This window comes from Pangasianodon hypophthalmus, chromosome 6 (genome assembly GCF_027358585.1).
Source record: "Pangasianodon hypophthalmus isolate fPanHyp1 chromosome 6, fPanHyp1.pri, whole genome shotgun sequence".
Taxonomy (NCBI): domain Eukaryota; kingdom Metazoa; phylum Chordata; class Actinopteri; order Siluriformes; family Pangasiidae; genus Pangasianodon; species Pangasianodon hypophthalmus.
The window spans coordinates 18,555,200-18,569,412 of NC_069715.1; the positions used below are offsets into that span (position 1 = coordinate 18,555,200).

Genomic DNA, 14,213 nt, shown 5'->3' on the forward strand with positions numbered 1-14,213 from the left:
TCTTCCTTATGAGATCAGGCAGGATGCCAACATGAAATGGAACTGCTTTTTTGCTAGCAATCACTTCAGCAAAAAGTGGCAGAACTGCAGACCTTGTCAATAAACTAATCTCTACTGATCTTGCACTGTTACATGTGGTGGAACTTGCTGAGCATTGTATTTAGGAAGGTTGAAACAGAATGTTAATTATGTGTGTAACTGTTGCAATATGAACACTTGATAACTGACAGTGTTCTCGGTCATTCAGAACTAGCATGACCCAGCAGGAACTCAACAAGAAGGCTCCAGGGAATGATGACCATATCAAAGACCAAGTCATATGGTAACTTCGTGATTTTTTTGAAGGTCTCAGCATGTATATGTATGTGCAGAAGAAGGTATCCAGGTAATTCTCACCATCCCTGGCAGTTATCTGGTGCTCACCAAACTTCCACACATTTTCAACCAAATGTTATTTCTATTTTTAAATGTCTGAAAAAAATTAACAATATAATAATATATTATAACAAAGAGTTATCTCTCATTCTAATAATGTATATGACCAGTTTCTTACCCTTACTGATTATAAGCTGTTATTTTTGAGTGTCAGCTTGCTATGATCGCTCTGTTGAATGAGTTAACTAAGAATTGACAGTGAAAGAGCAGGAACTTTGCATGTCCCTGTATCTCTAATGTGCCCCTTAAAAAACTCTGTCACACATGACAAAAACTCTTACCTTCTTGATTTTCTTGATTTCAGAGTCATCTTCACTGGGAGCAATGGTGGGGTTAGATTGGATCTTCTCGTTGTCTTTAAGCAGTCCAGCAATCTGCCAAAGTAAATGACTTATAGTAACCATGCACTCATAAACATGACTTTTCTAAATGGTTAACTCTTGACTTGTGTTAACAGTGCTAAACTAATTTTTTTTATTTAAAACAGAGGTTTATATACACTCACCATACATTTTATTAAGAACACCTGTACACCTGCACATTCATGCAGTTATCCAATCAGCCAATAATGTGACAACAGCACAATACATAAAATCAGACAGATACAGATCAAGAGCTTCAGATAATGTTCACATCAAATATCAGATTGTGGAAAAATGTGAATACAGGCACCTGGACAATGGCATGGTTGTTGGTGCCAGTTGCACTGGTTTAAGTATTCAAGAAATTGCCAATTCCCTGGGATTTTTCATGCACAACAGTGTGCAGAATTTACAGAGAATGGTGTTAAAAAAAAAAAATCCAGTGAGAGCTGACAGGAAGGCTATGCTAACTCAAATAACTGCTCTTTACAACTCTGGTGTGCAGAAAACAATCTCAAAACACAACACGTTGAGCCTTGAGGTGGATAGGCTACAACAGCGGAAGACTGCTTTGGGTTCCACTCCTGTCGGCCAAAAACAGGTATCTGAAACTACAGTAGACACAGGCTCACCAAAACTGGACAGGTGAATATAGGAAAACTGGTCTTGGATGCATACATATACACATGGGTTAAAGTGAGCTGGAGTGACTTGGAGCTTATCTGGTGTTGCAGCATCTTCGATATCTTGGAGAAGGTAAACATTAAATATAGAACTGAAAAGGCCCACAAACCTGACTGACACCAGTTCCATCAGCAATGGGCAAAAAATTTGGCAAAGTGTTGTAGGAAGCTTGTGGACGGCTACCCCAATGGCTTCAAGCAAGTTCAAGCAATTAAAAGGCAATGCCATCATATAGTAACCAAGTGTATGTAAATTTCTGGTCCACTGAAAATCTGATATAGTAAATATTGTTCTTTCAGCTGCTCCTGTTAGGGGTCACCACAGTGGATCATCTATCCACATGTTTGATCTGGCACAGGTTTTATGCCAGATGCCCTTCCTGACACAACCCTCCCATTTTTATCCGGGCTTGAGAATGGCACTAACAGTACAATCCCAGTGGCTGGGTTGATTCCCTGCCCGGGAAGCGAACCTGGGCTGCAGCGGTGAGTGTGTGGGATCCTTAGCCGCTAGACCACCATTGACACTGATACAGTAAATAAAATCTGAAATAAATCTGTCTCTTAGCTATTGGATGAAATTACCTCTTATGGAAAAAAGCAGATACCCTAATTGACTTAACATAGGAAATGTATGGTAACATGAAATGGGCAGACTTGTGAAAAATTTTAATGTCTTTAGCCTAGGTGTAAACTTTTGGCCTCAAGTATACATGCACGTGTGCGTTTGGAACTGGACGGTCACCACCTTTTCTAGTATAACCTTTGAAAGAAAGGTAAGGTTGGAAATATGCCTATATTTACCAAGAGCAGCACTATCTAGTGTAGGTTTTTTTACGGATGGAATTGACAGTGACAGGTTTCAGAGGAAGAGTCACCTCACCAGACAACTGCAATTTACAATGTGTGAGGTAGGAGCAGCAAGTACTGGGAGACAGACTTAAGACCTGATGTGGGCTCGGATCAAGAGAGGAGGTGGACTTACTGAATTTTATGATGAGTTCATGTATGTTTCCTGGGTCTCAGTGTGGTAACTGTATTTTGGAAGAGCTGAATAAAATCCTCATACTATATTATAGAGCCAGACAAAGTGGAAGATGGTGGTTTTGTAAAGGGTATGGGATTTATTGCTGCCTTCGTGTATGATGCTACATACAAACACACATACTCTTAATTAAGCTGACCTGGCAAAATTAAGAGTATCTCTATATTGTTTAATGTGATTTTTCTAGGCAAGAAGATGAATGGTGAGGCCAATGTTCTTGTACAGGTGCTCAACCACCTACCAACAGCTTTCTAGGCCCTAAGCTCATGAGCATACTCTGGAGTTAATGGCTGGAACAACTCGAGTTATAAGAGGAGCAAATGTGTTGAGATTGTCAGAAATTAGTGTGCTGCAGCCATTTTACAATGTCTTGCTGTCTTTCATATTTTTGTTTTAACTGATGCATACAAATTAATAATGTAGAAAATTCTGTATGAAATATGTGAGAAATTGTACATTATATGATACTAGAGTTTGGATTAATTAGTAATATATCACTTCCAGATAGCTGCCACTACATTTAAGTAATAATCACTTCTGGATAGCAGCCAATATATTTAAGTTAAAGAATTTTATGGACTAAGCTGGATTTCCAACAACAACCATGCAGATGGTGCTTTCCTGGACACCAGATGCTGTGTGTAACGTAACTGTCAGTAAGCAGTCTTTAAACAGAGCCACCACGCTCACTGGAGCTTGTGAATCTGTTTACTTGCAAGCTGAAACAGAATGTGCAGCTCTGAGAGCAGTGGTTGAAACACCAGATTTAAAGCATGTTCTAGACATGTAGGAGGCCCAGCAAAATGCAAAAAAAAAGAAAGGCTGGCCTTGGATGCTGATCTGGCTACTGCAAAATGTGTCATGATATATACTTCCTGCAGCGGCTATTTTGTGTCCCAGCACTATATAAAGAATCAGGCAGCATGTGCTCATCTCCAGATGGTCTCCTCAGTTTACCTCGCGTGAGTAGCAATCCCCCGTTTCCTATGTCAGTCTTCCTGGTTTTGACCCTGCCTGCCTTCAGTATTTCGGTTAATGTCACTATTCAATTCAATTCAATTCAATTTTATTTGTATAGCGCTTTTAACAGTGGACATTGTCACAAAGCAGTTTTACAGAAATAAATGGATTCACAGAAATATATTGTAAATATTTGAATTTATCACTGTGAATTTATCCCTAATGAGCAAGCCAGTGGCGACGGTGGCAAGGAAAAACTCCCCGAGATGATATGAGGAAGAAACCTTGAGAGGAACCAGGCTCAAAAGGGAACCCATCCTCATCTGGATGTTAGTGCGATTATAAATAAATCCCTTCTATTATTGTGTACTATATGGACAAATAGTGCAATTGTGCAACCAATAAATTCAGTTTTTGCAAGAAGTCCGGCTGGTTAAAATCTATCCACTGTCCACTGATGGAGTCCTGAGTACGAAGCTCCTCGTGGCAATTGCAGCCCCAAAGCCACTACAGCAATCGCAGTCCCAAGCCATTACAGTACAGCTCCCAATATCTGATCCCCATGCCATCTCCACAGCCCCCAGGTGGCGCCATCCCCAGCAATCCAAACAGTTCTTTAGGCAATCCATGTGGGGCCACCCCCAGCAGCAGCGAGCGATCTCAATGCTCAAAGCGATGAGAACTCCAACCAGAAGTAGGGCATCAGGATGGGTCAGGCAGCGAGGAGGAGCTTGTTTGGAGCTAATTGGAGCTTGTTTATGCATCTACTGGAACATCCAGACAGTAAGGCATTACAATAATCCAACCTAGAGGTAACAAAAGCATGAACTAATTTTTCTCATGTAGTGACAATATATTTCTTATTTTAGCAATAGTTCTGAGATGAAAGAAAGCAATCCTAGTTATATTATCTACATGAGCTAAAAGACTAGAGTCGATAATCACACCAAGGTCTTTTACTGCTGCACATGATGAAACAGAAAGGTCATCCAGAGTTATTATGTAATCAGAAAGCTTACTTCTAGCTGCATGTGGTCCTAGTACAAGTACTTCTGTCTTGTTAGAAATAAGTAAGAAAAAGTTAATAAGCATCCAGTTTCTAATGTCTTTTACACATTCCTCAACTTTATTAAGCTGGTGTCTGTCATCTGGCTTTGCTGAAACAAACTGTGTGTCATCAGCATAACAGTGGAAGCTAATACCATGCTTACGGATAATTTTACCCAGAGGTAGCATATATAGAGAAAAGAGCAGTGGGCCTAAAACAGAGCCTTGCGGGACACCAAACTTTACCTTAGTATGAGAAGTCACCATTTACGTTTACAAACTGATAACAATCAGTCAAATACGACCTGAGCCAGGAAAGGGCTGTTCCCTTAATGCCTACTACATTTTCTAGTCTATCGAGGAGAATAGCATGATCAATGGTATCAAAAGCTGCACTAAGGTCAAGCAGCACCAGCAAGGAGACACAACCCTGATCAGAGGCCAGTAGTAAGTCATTTACAACTTTTACCAGTGCTGTCTCTGTGCTATGATGAGGCCTAAATCCTGACTGATACATTTCATGAATGTTATTCCTATGTAAGTATGAGCGTAGCTGCTGTGCTACAACCTTTTCTAGGACCTTGGAAATAAAGGGGAGGTTTGATATTGGTCTATAGTTAGACAGCTGACAGGGGTCAAGGTCAGGTTTTTTAATCAGGGGCTTGATAACTGCTAATTTAAAAGATTTAGGTACATAGCCAATGCTAAGGGAAGAATTGATTATCTTTAAAAGAGGTTTGATTGTTTCAGGAATTATCTGTTTGAGGAAACAGGTAGGTAAAGGATCTAGCATACAGGTTGATGATTTTGATGATGAAATTAGTGAAATTAGTTCAGTCTCTTCAAGGGGAGTAAAGCGTTGTAGTTGTTTATCTAATATTATCATATTATCATCTACAGGGTTAGTTATAGAACTGTCCGGTTTTAAATTAATAGTCTGAGTTTAAATTTCTAGCCTGATATTTTCAATCTTACCATTGAAAAAATTCATGAAGTCATCGCTACTATATAATGATTGTGTGCGTGTTTCTATTGTGGTCTTATTCCTAGTTAATTTTGCTACAGTATTAAATAAGAATCTAGGTTTATTTCTGTTATCTTCAATTAGGGTGGAGAGATACACTGATCTAGCAGCACTAAGAGCTTTCTTATAGCTCAAAAGGCTCTCCTTCCATGCTATTTGAAATACTACCAAGTTAATTTGACGCCATTTACGTTCTAGTTTTCGAGTGGTCTGTTTTAAAGTTCGCGTGTGATCGCTATACCAGGGTGCTAGCTTTTTTTCCCTAATTATTTTTCTTTTAAGTGGAGCTACCTTATCTAGCGAGTTGCAGAACGTTGATTCTAAACATTCAATTGCCTGGTCAAGTTCTTTGGGATCAGACGGTGATCCAATCATGGTTGATAAATCTGGGAGATTACTGATAAAACTCAGTTTAGTTGTTGACGTGAACATATGTTTGACATGGTGATGTGGCAAGGTGCATATACTATGATTAATACACATTTTAACTGAGATGAGGTAATGATCTGAGATAGCTTCAGACTGTGGACATGAGACTATATTTTCTATATTTAATCCGAACGTTAGTTAAATCAAGAGTGTGACCACCACTATGGATGGGTCCTATTACATTCTGATTAACCCCAACAGAATCTAGAATGGACACAACTGCTGTTCTCAGAGGGTCATCTGGATTATCAAAATGAATATTAAAGTCTCCAACAATTAATGCCTTGTCTAAAGAAACAACCAGGTTAGAGATGAAATCCACAAATTCACATAGTAATTCCGAATATGGCCCTGGGGGTCTGTAAATAATAATTACTGGAATCACCTAGGTAGACCTATTTTTAGTGGCTACGTATGTTATGTTAGAATAAAGAACTTCAAATGCGTTGAATTTATGACTAGGTTTTTGTGTGACGGCTAGATTTTCATTATAAATGACTGCAACGCCTCCTCCTCTGCCAGTTAGACGGGGCTGATGTATGTAAACTGTACCCGGGAGGACTAGCTTCATTTAATGCTACAAACTCGTTTGGTTTAATCCACGTTTCTGTTAAACACAGTACATCAAACTCCTGATCAGTAATGGTTTCATTAACAATAAGCGCTTTAGACGTAAGAGACCTAATATTCAACAGTCCTAGCTTCAGATCAACGGTGCTGGCTATGCATTCGGTTTGGTTTAATTTTATGTTAATTAGGTTACTAAAACAAACTGTCTGAGTATGTCTATAATTTTGTTTAGCTCGGGGAACAGACACAGTCTCAATACGGTGGAACCTAAGTGACGACTCAGTGCAGCTAGCAGATGGTCGGTTTAGCCTGCTTGTCTGCTCCCTGGCCTTGGCCCTGGATTGTCACCGATTAACTAGGCCTGTTCTGAGACTATGTGCTATGCTGCAAGAAATGAGAGCAGCACCTTCCCGAGTGGGATGGATACCGTCCCGCCCTAACAGGCCAGCCTTGCCCTCAAAGTTAGTCCAATTATCTATAAAGCCCACATTGTTTTCGGAGCACCAACTGGACATCCAGCAGTTCAGTGACCATAACCTGCTGTAAGCTACATCGCCACGCCGCATTGGGATGGGGTCAGAGCATACTACAGCATCGGACATCGCCTTCGCTAATTTACACACCTCTAACCAAGTTACTTTTAGTAACCTCAGACTGACGAAGGCGTATATCATTAGCTCCTACATGAATAACTATCTTTGAGAACCTGTGCTTGCCTAAGACCCTAAGATTACCTGCTATGTCCCGCACCCTGGCTCCCGGTATACACCTAACTAAAGCTGCTGGTGCCCCTAAAGGCCTAGCTAATTTCACGTGCCGCAAGATAGAGTCACCAATAACCAGAGCACTTTCAGGTTTCTCAGCGGGTGCTTCACTGAGGAGAGCAAACCTGTTGGACACGTGAAGCGGAGAGGAGTGTTGCTCCTGTGGCCGAGCCTTAGCATTAGCTTTGGCTTTGCGATTATGCCACCGAGTCGTCACCCATTTGCCCCGCTGTTAGGGCTCTAATGCCGGAGTTGGGGGATTACTAACTCCGCCTAAGGCATCCAGACTTTCCCCTACAGAAACTACGCTGCTCTCCCTCTCACTAACCCTCTCTAGAGTCTGGATGCGCACCTCTAATGCTGCAATCTTCTCCGTCAGAGAGCTAACTAGCATGCATTTATCACAAATAAAGCTATTACTAACGACGGAGGAAGAGTGACTAAACATCCTGCACTCAACACACTGAACAAGCTGAATGTTTGACATGTCATTTAACGCACCTTAGTCGAAGATTTGTTGATATTATTGTAGACGGCGTGGATCCTGTGTGGATGGCCTACGCTCGCTGTCTTGAGAAAATACAAAAGCGCACTTTGAGAGAAAGAAAAATGAAAATACGGTAGAAAAGAATGTGAAAAATACAACAGATCAAAATGATAGCGCGATATTATTGATTTAAAAAAGAAAGAAACAGTATAGTTAAGGCGCCGACGCAGGCAAGAAACTCCCGGCAAAACAATTCGAAAACAGGAAGTGATGCAGACCAGATTGACTGTGTTGACTGTACCATCTGGCCAGGCATGGACCCAATGAATGCTCAGAGTTTGCTCTGTTGAACTCGGTATCCAACACCACTGCCACCCACAAACGATGCCTTAAGGACTAACGTCACTCAGGACCTAGTTCCTCGCATGAGCGAGCTCAGCCCTCAGCCTTCATCTGCAACGCCAGCCCCACAATCTGTCCAGGAACCTCACCTGCCTCACCCAGAACGCTTTGCCAGGGAGCCAGGCCTTTGTCGCTCTTTTCTCATGCAGTGTTCAGTGAACTTCGAGCTACAACCATCGTCCTTCCCTACCGAGAGAGCCAAGATCATCTACGTCATTTCTCTGCTCACCAGCAAGGCTAGGCTATGGGCGACGGTGGAATAGGAGCTGCAGTCCACTATCTGCGCCTCGTATGACGCTTTTACCAAAGAGCTTCGCAAGGTGTTCAACACTTACTCGTCACGAGAGACTCGCATAGTCGACTTGGCGGTCCAGAACTCAGAGAGCCACTCAAACGCCTACTGTCTCCGTATCCCCACCAGAGGCACCAGAACCCATGCAGATCAGTCGACACAAGCTATCCGCTGCTGAGAAGGAAAAACGTCGCTCATCCGGCCTGTGCCTCTACTGCGGCGGTTCAGGGCTCATACTGCGGACCTGTCCAGCAAAAGGGAAGGCTCGTTATTGAAGGAAGGATCAGTGGCAAGCCCTCGAAACCTCTGTTAAAGGCTCGGATTACGGTGGGCAGCCAGGACCACCACCTCGCCGTGTTCATTGATTCCGGCACCAACTCTGAGTTTATGGATGAGGAGCTAGCAGAGCAGTTGGGCGTCGAGACAAAGCCTCTTCCTTCAGCTCTCCTGGTAAGGGCCTTCGATGGCCACATCCTGCACCAAGCTCAATGCAGGACTAAACCCTTGCTGGTAACCATTGCTGAACATCACCAAGAGTGGCTTTCCTTCTTCATTGAAAATCAAACGGGAACTGTACCGGACCCAATCTTTGATGAAATATAAGTCCCAAATATAAAATGATTACCAGATCAAAGAAACCAACTCCAAAGCCTAACATCAAACCTGTCAGTAGAGGGAGAAGTTTTGCCACTTCTATCACAACAGTTCCAGAACAAGGCACCACAGAACCAAGCAGTGTATAAGCAGCTATCATTCAAATGCAAAGATTTGCTACGATTTGTTTGTGATATGGTCATACAGAAACTTAACAATGAAAAGATGGACTTAATAAAGGACAAAGGATTATGCTTTGGATGCTTAAAAAGTGGGCACATGGGAAGAAGCATCAAACGTGCATGCCAGACCTGTAATAAAGACCACTATAGATGAAATTTATAGATGCTGGCATTAGGCTGCTAATAGATGCGAGTGTTCCAAAACCATTGGAACCTTGGAGAATAATGAATGGCGAAGGTAGCGGACCATTAGCGGATTCTGGCATAAAAACTAGAATTTAGTATATCATTTGTCATGGTATGTGGTGATCTGTTCCACGGGACTGCACTGCTTACTGTCTGCAGTTTAGCAAAATTCTATTTGTTTTCTTTTTACATTTTTCTGTTTTTACCCGAACAGTATAATGACCAGAATGCAATGCATAATTCAAGCGTTGGGAATCCTTTGTGTGATGGACCAGTCCAGACCTCTGAGTGAGACATATGACTCTGATGTCTCCTGTGATGCCATTTCAGGAAGAAAATGCCGTGATCTTGTGTTGTGATAGCCAGAAAAGAAACATAGCAGTGATTTTTAAATGCAAGCGAGAATTTGTTTTCTAAAATGTCGCATTGTGCATACTACTGAACCAGACACCTTTCCAAGCCAAAAGAAGATGGTTGTTTTTACATGCAATTTGGAGGAATATTTCTGGTCTGAGGAGCTCTATCTTTGCATTTCATCAGATAAGTACCTAACTACCATATCGGTAAAAAAGAATAATAAGAATTTAACAGGCTTTGCTTGCTAGTTAACAAACCTATGTAGCACAACATCAATCTTGTTCTTAGTGAGGAGTTGGACAGTTGTTTAACTTTGCTGAGTTTATAGCATCTGTTTGGGCTACACCTCAGCTTTTACAATTACAACCATGATTGTAGTTGGCTTAATCCTAAATGGTTTAAACCATTTACCTGATTTATCTCATTTACCTAAAACAAAATGTAACGTGTCCAAAACAAATTTGTAAGCAACAAGCAACTTTCATTAACTTCTCTCTAGTACAAGTTCTCAGGGTTTGAATTAAGTTTGAGTACATGTCCGATCAATGCCAGCTAGAGCAACGCTTAGCATCATTTAGCCACTGACAGGATGCCAAGCCATCATGATCTTCTAGAGCTACATGATGGTTTGGCTGAATAGCACTCCCTGTCTCTTAGTGCTAATCAACAATAATACGTGGGTAACCTTTTAGCTATTGTCAATTCGATTTCAAAATAAAATTCTCGATAGACACTCTGGTTAGATTATAACCAAGTAGCTCATTTGCTACGGTATTCGCTTCTCTTTCTAACCAGGTTATGCATACCCCTCTTTTGGTTTACAAGCACTACAGCTGTCATGTTTATAATTATATTAATAATTAGAATAATAATGGATATTTAGAAGTCTGCAGCCAGCACTCCAAACCAGAGGACTATAAAAGAGATTTGATAGTGGAGCTCCTCGGTATTCTGCCAAAGATGTTAAAGAAAAGTGCAATTCTGTCTGTATTTATTACAAAACTCTCATGGTCCAGGCTCATCTTCCACAGTTTCCCCGTTCCCTTATGTTTTCCCATTTTTTCCCCATCCTTGTGTTTCCTGTGTGTGTGTCCGAGTGCTCCTGGAGGTGGTGCTCTACTTTGCACTCTCCTGATTGCATCAGCGAGCGCACCTGATTGTTTGCTCCTGAACAGTGCACACGTTTTTTATCATTTTTTGAGATGTGTCGAAATCCCATTGCGTTCTTTTGAAAAACCAAACAGGCTTGAATGTTTTGTCTTTAAATACCTTTTGAATTTCCATGGTTTCATTCTTTCCGCAGCCTATAACTCACTGCACGAAACATACTGTGGTCTGCACAAACCATGCTTGTCTTCTGTGCAAGTAAAGTAATCTCTGTCTTATTCAAGAGGGAATTTCACTCCATCTATCCATGATAGCACCAATTGTTTATGGACAAATTAGCATCAAATCTGATAGAATTTGTTTGGATGCACTACATGACATGATGTAATTGTTTACTGGCTATAACAACTGCTGTAAAAGCCAGCAATCCCTTTTTTATTTTTTAGAAACTATAATTTGCTTTATTGTCATACTTTTCCATGGTTTTCCATTTTGGTATGTTTTATCATAGCAATGTTTTTTTCTTCCCAGCAGTTTGGGCCCCACTTGTGTAGAGTGAAAGCCTCCATTGGTACAGGTTATTCAAATATTCGATGATAGCTTGAAACCAATGTCAATTAAGTGGTACAATCAAGATTTTGTGGAACTTCAATTTGATGAAAGAAATGTCTGTGGAAGATCAGCAGTTTATAGATGTTATCTCAACCTCTGCTGAGCTTAAAGATGGCCATTATTATTAATCATTTCACACTGCTAATGTGACCGTGCCCAATAATAAGCCCATAGTTCAGCAAAGAGCACAGAACCTGAAAAGGTGAAAAAAAACATTCTTTAAAGAATATAAAGATTTCATAAAGGATGTACTTGCAAAGGGATATGCAAAAGATCTTGCTCAAATCCAAATGGAGATAAAGATTGGAAAAGTGTGACACTTAACACACCATGGAGACTATCACCCACACAAGAGGACTTTATGTGTGGTTTTCGATGTGCATCATCTTACGGTGGAACTTCTCTGAATAAAGAGCTCTTGCAAGGTCTTGACTTGACCAAAACACTGACTGGTATAGTACTTAAATTTCTGCAAGGTTCCACTGCATTCATGACAAACATTGAAGGAACTTTCCATCAATGGGAGAATAGTGAAGGAGGACATGAACTTCCTGAGCTTTCTGTGGTGATCTACTAGGTCTTTGGAGATATCACGATTAGACCACCAGAGGAAGAGCATGAACTTCCTCCACTTTCTGTGGTGGTCTAATTGTGATATCTCCAAAGACCTAGTAGAACACATAATGGTTGTACAGATCTTTGGAGCATCATCCCCAAGCTGTGCTACATTCGCTTTGTTAAAGACAGTTAATGACAATAAAAATGATTATCCAGAGCATGTAATGAGCACAATCAGGCAGAACTTTTACATAGATGATTGCTTGAAATCCATCAACAATGTGAAGCAGGCTACGTCTCTGTATGTACAGCTTGCAGAAGAGGTTTCAGACTCAACAAGTGGGTTTCAAAATAGATACACAAAATTAAAATAGATAAAGCAATAATATAAATGAGGGAATTATAATGAATAAGCTAATTTAATCAAATGTGTTTTAATCTGGGATTTGAACCGTGAGATGGAGCCTAGCTGACGGATTTGCAGTGGGAATGAGTTCCAGAGTTTGAGTGCAGAGCAACAGAAAGCTGAGGAGGATGGTTGAGAATGGGCAAGGGTATAATGATGGAGAAGATCTGAAAGGTAAGAGGGAGCCAGATTATGAATGGCTTTGAACGTGAGCATTAGAATTTTATCGTGAACTCGTTGTTGGACAGGAAGCCAATGGAGCTGAATAAAGGAGGATGTGATATGGTCAGTGGACTTTGTGTGAGTATCAATTGTTGCAGATGAGTTTTGAATGATTTGTAGCTGGTGGAGAAGTTTATCAGATACGCCAAACAGAATGGCGTTACAGTAGTCAATACGAGATGCTACCAGAGCATGAATAAGAACTTGAGTGCTGTGATAAGATGAGGAAGGGCGGGGTCTGGCAATATTACAATGGTGGAAGAAGGCAGTACATGAAATATTATTGATTTGAGGACTGAAAGAGAGTAAACTATCAAATATGACACTAAGGCTCTTTCTTTGAGAGGAAATGTGAACTGTGCTGTCATCAATGGTAATAGTGACGGGTAGTGAGGATGGTGGCGCAGAGAAGTGTTTGGTTTAGTGGAGATATAAAGTTGTGTCATTGGCATAACAGTGAAAATGCAAGGGGTAGAAGGTAGATGATAAAAAGGAGTGGTCCCAACACTGATCCCTGCAGGACATTCTTAATCTGAACAAATTGCTCAGGATGAGAACCAGAGAAGAGCAATGCTGTTAACTCCAATGTCAGCCAGGTGTTATAGTAATATCCAGTGGGAGAAGGTATCAAAGCCAGCACTGAGGTCGAGGAGGATGAAGATGGTTAAAAGGCCAGTGTCAGCACAAAGGAGGTCATTGGCAATTTTAACAAGGGCTGTTTCAGTGCTGTGTTTGGGATGGAAAACATATTGAAATGACTTATAAAGATTATTGCTTTGCAGGTGAGCCTGGAGCTGAGATGCTACTGTCCATTCAAGAATTTTCACTATAAAAGGAAGACTGGAAATTGGAAAATTTAAATCCTGAGGATCTACACCAGTTTTTTTTTTTTTTCAAAATTGTTGAAAAATTTTTAACAAGGAGGAAACAGTGGCAGGAGACAGAGAGGAGTTTATTATGGAAGTGATAATAGGGGAAACTGATGGAAGGCAGGGTTTAACCATGGTGGTTGGAAGGGGATCCAGTGAGCAGGTAGACTACTTGGACTTGGTAATGAGTTCCATGATATCCTCAATGAAGGCTTGTAGGCCGAAAGAGTGGCAGAGGGTGACAGTTCCAGGATATTACACAAAGGGGAATAGCTCAACACAGAAGTAGAAGAGTCCAGTTGTTGATGAATGTTAGTGATTTTAGAGCTGAAGAATTTCAGAAAGGCAGAAATATTCACTAGTGGATAAGAAATGAGAAGAGCTATTTTCTGGAGGTTTAAGTAGTTTGTTAACAGTGGAGAATGTGGAGAACAAGGTCAGTGTATTACTTTGTCTAACAAATAATGTTAGTGTAGTAGGATGATTTGGCAGCATTGAGTGCATTCTTAATAACATATCAGGTGATCAGAGTACATCTGTTTATGTATAGTAAGCCCAGTTTTTTTTAGACAACCTCTCCAAATGACGGCCCAGAGCTTTTTGCTGTCGAAGCTTGGGTG

The 14,213-nt window shown here is 40.9% G+C and overlaps 1 protein-coding gene across 6 annotated transcripts in view; it reads right to left on the reverse strand.

Moving 5' to 3' along the window:
- rasgrf1 (Ras protein specific guanine nucleotide releasing factor 1) overlaps positions 1-14,213 on the reverse strand; it is a 243,423-nt gene that overhangs the window by 144,092 nt on the left and 85,118 nt on the right. For all 6 annotated transcript variants that reach the window (XM_053234818.1, XM_026932720.3, XM_034305503.2 and 3 more), the window contains one exon: positions 717-809. In XM_053234818.1, coding sequence (XP_053090793.1) covers positions 717-809 — 93 coding nt within the window. The remainder of the gene's footprint in view (positions 1-716; positions 810-14,213) is intronic.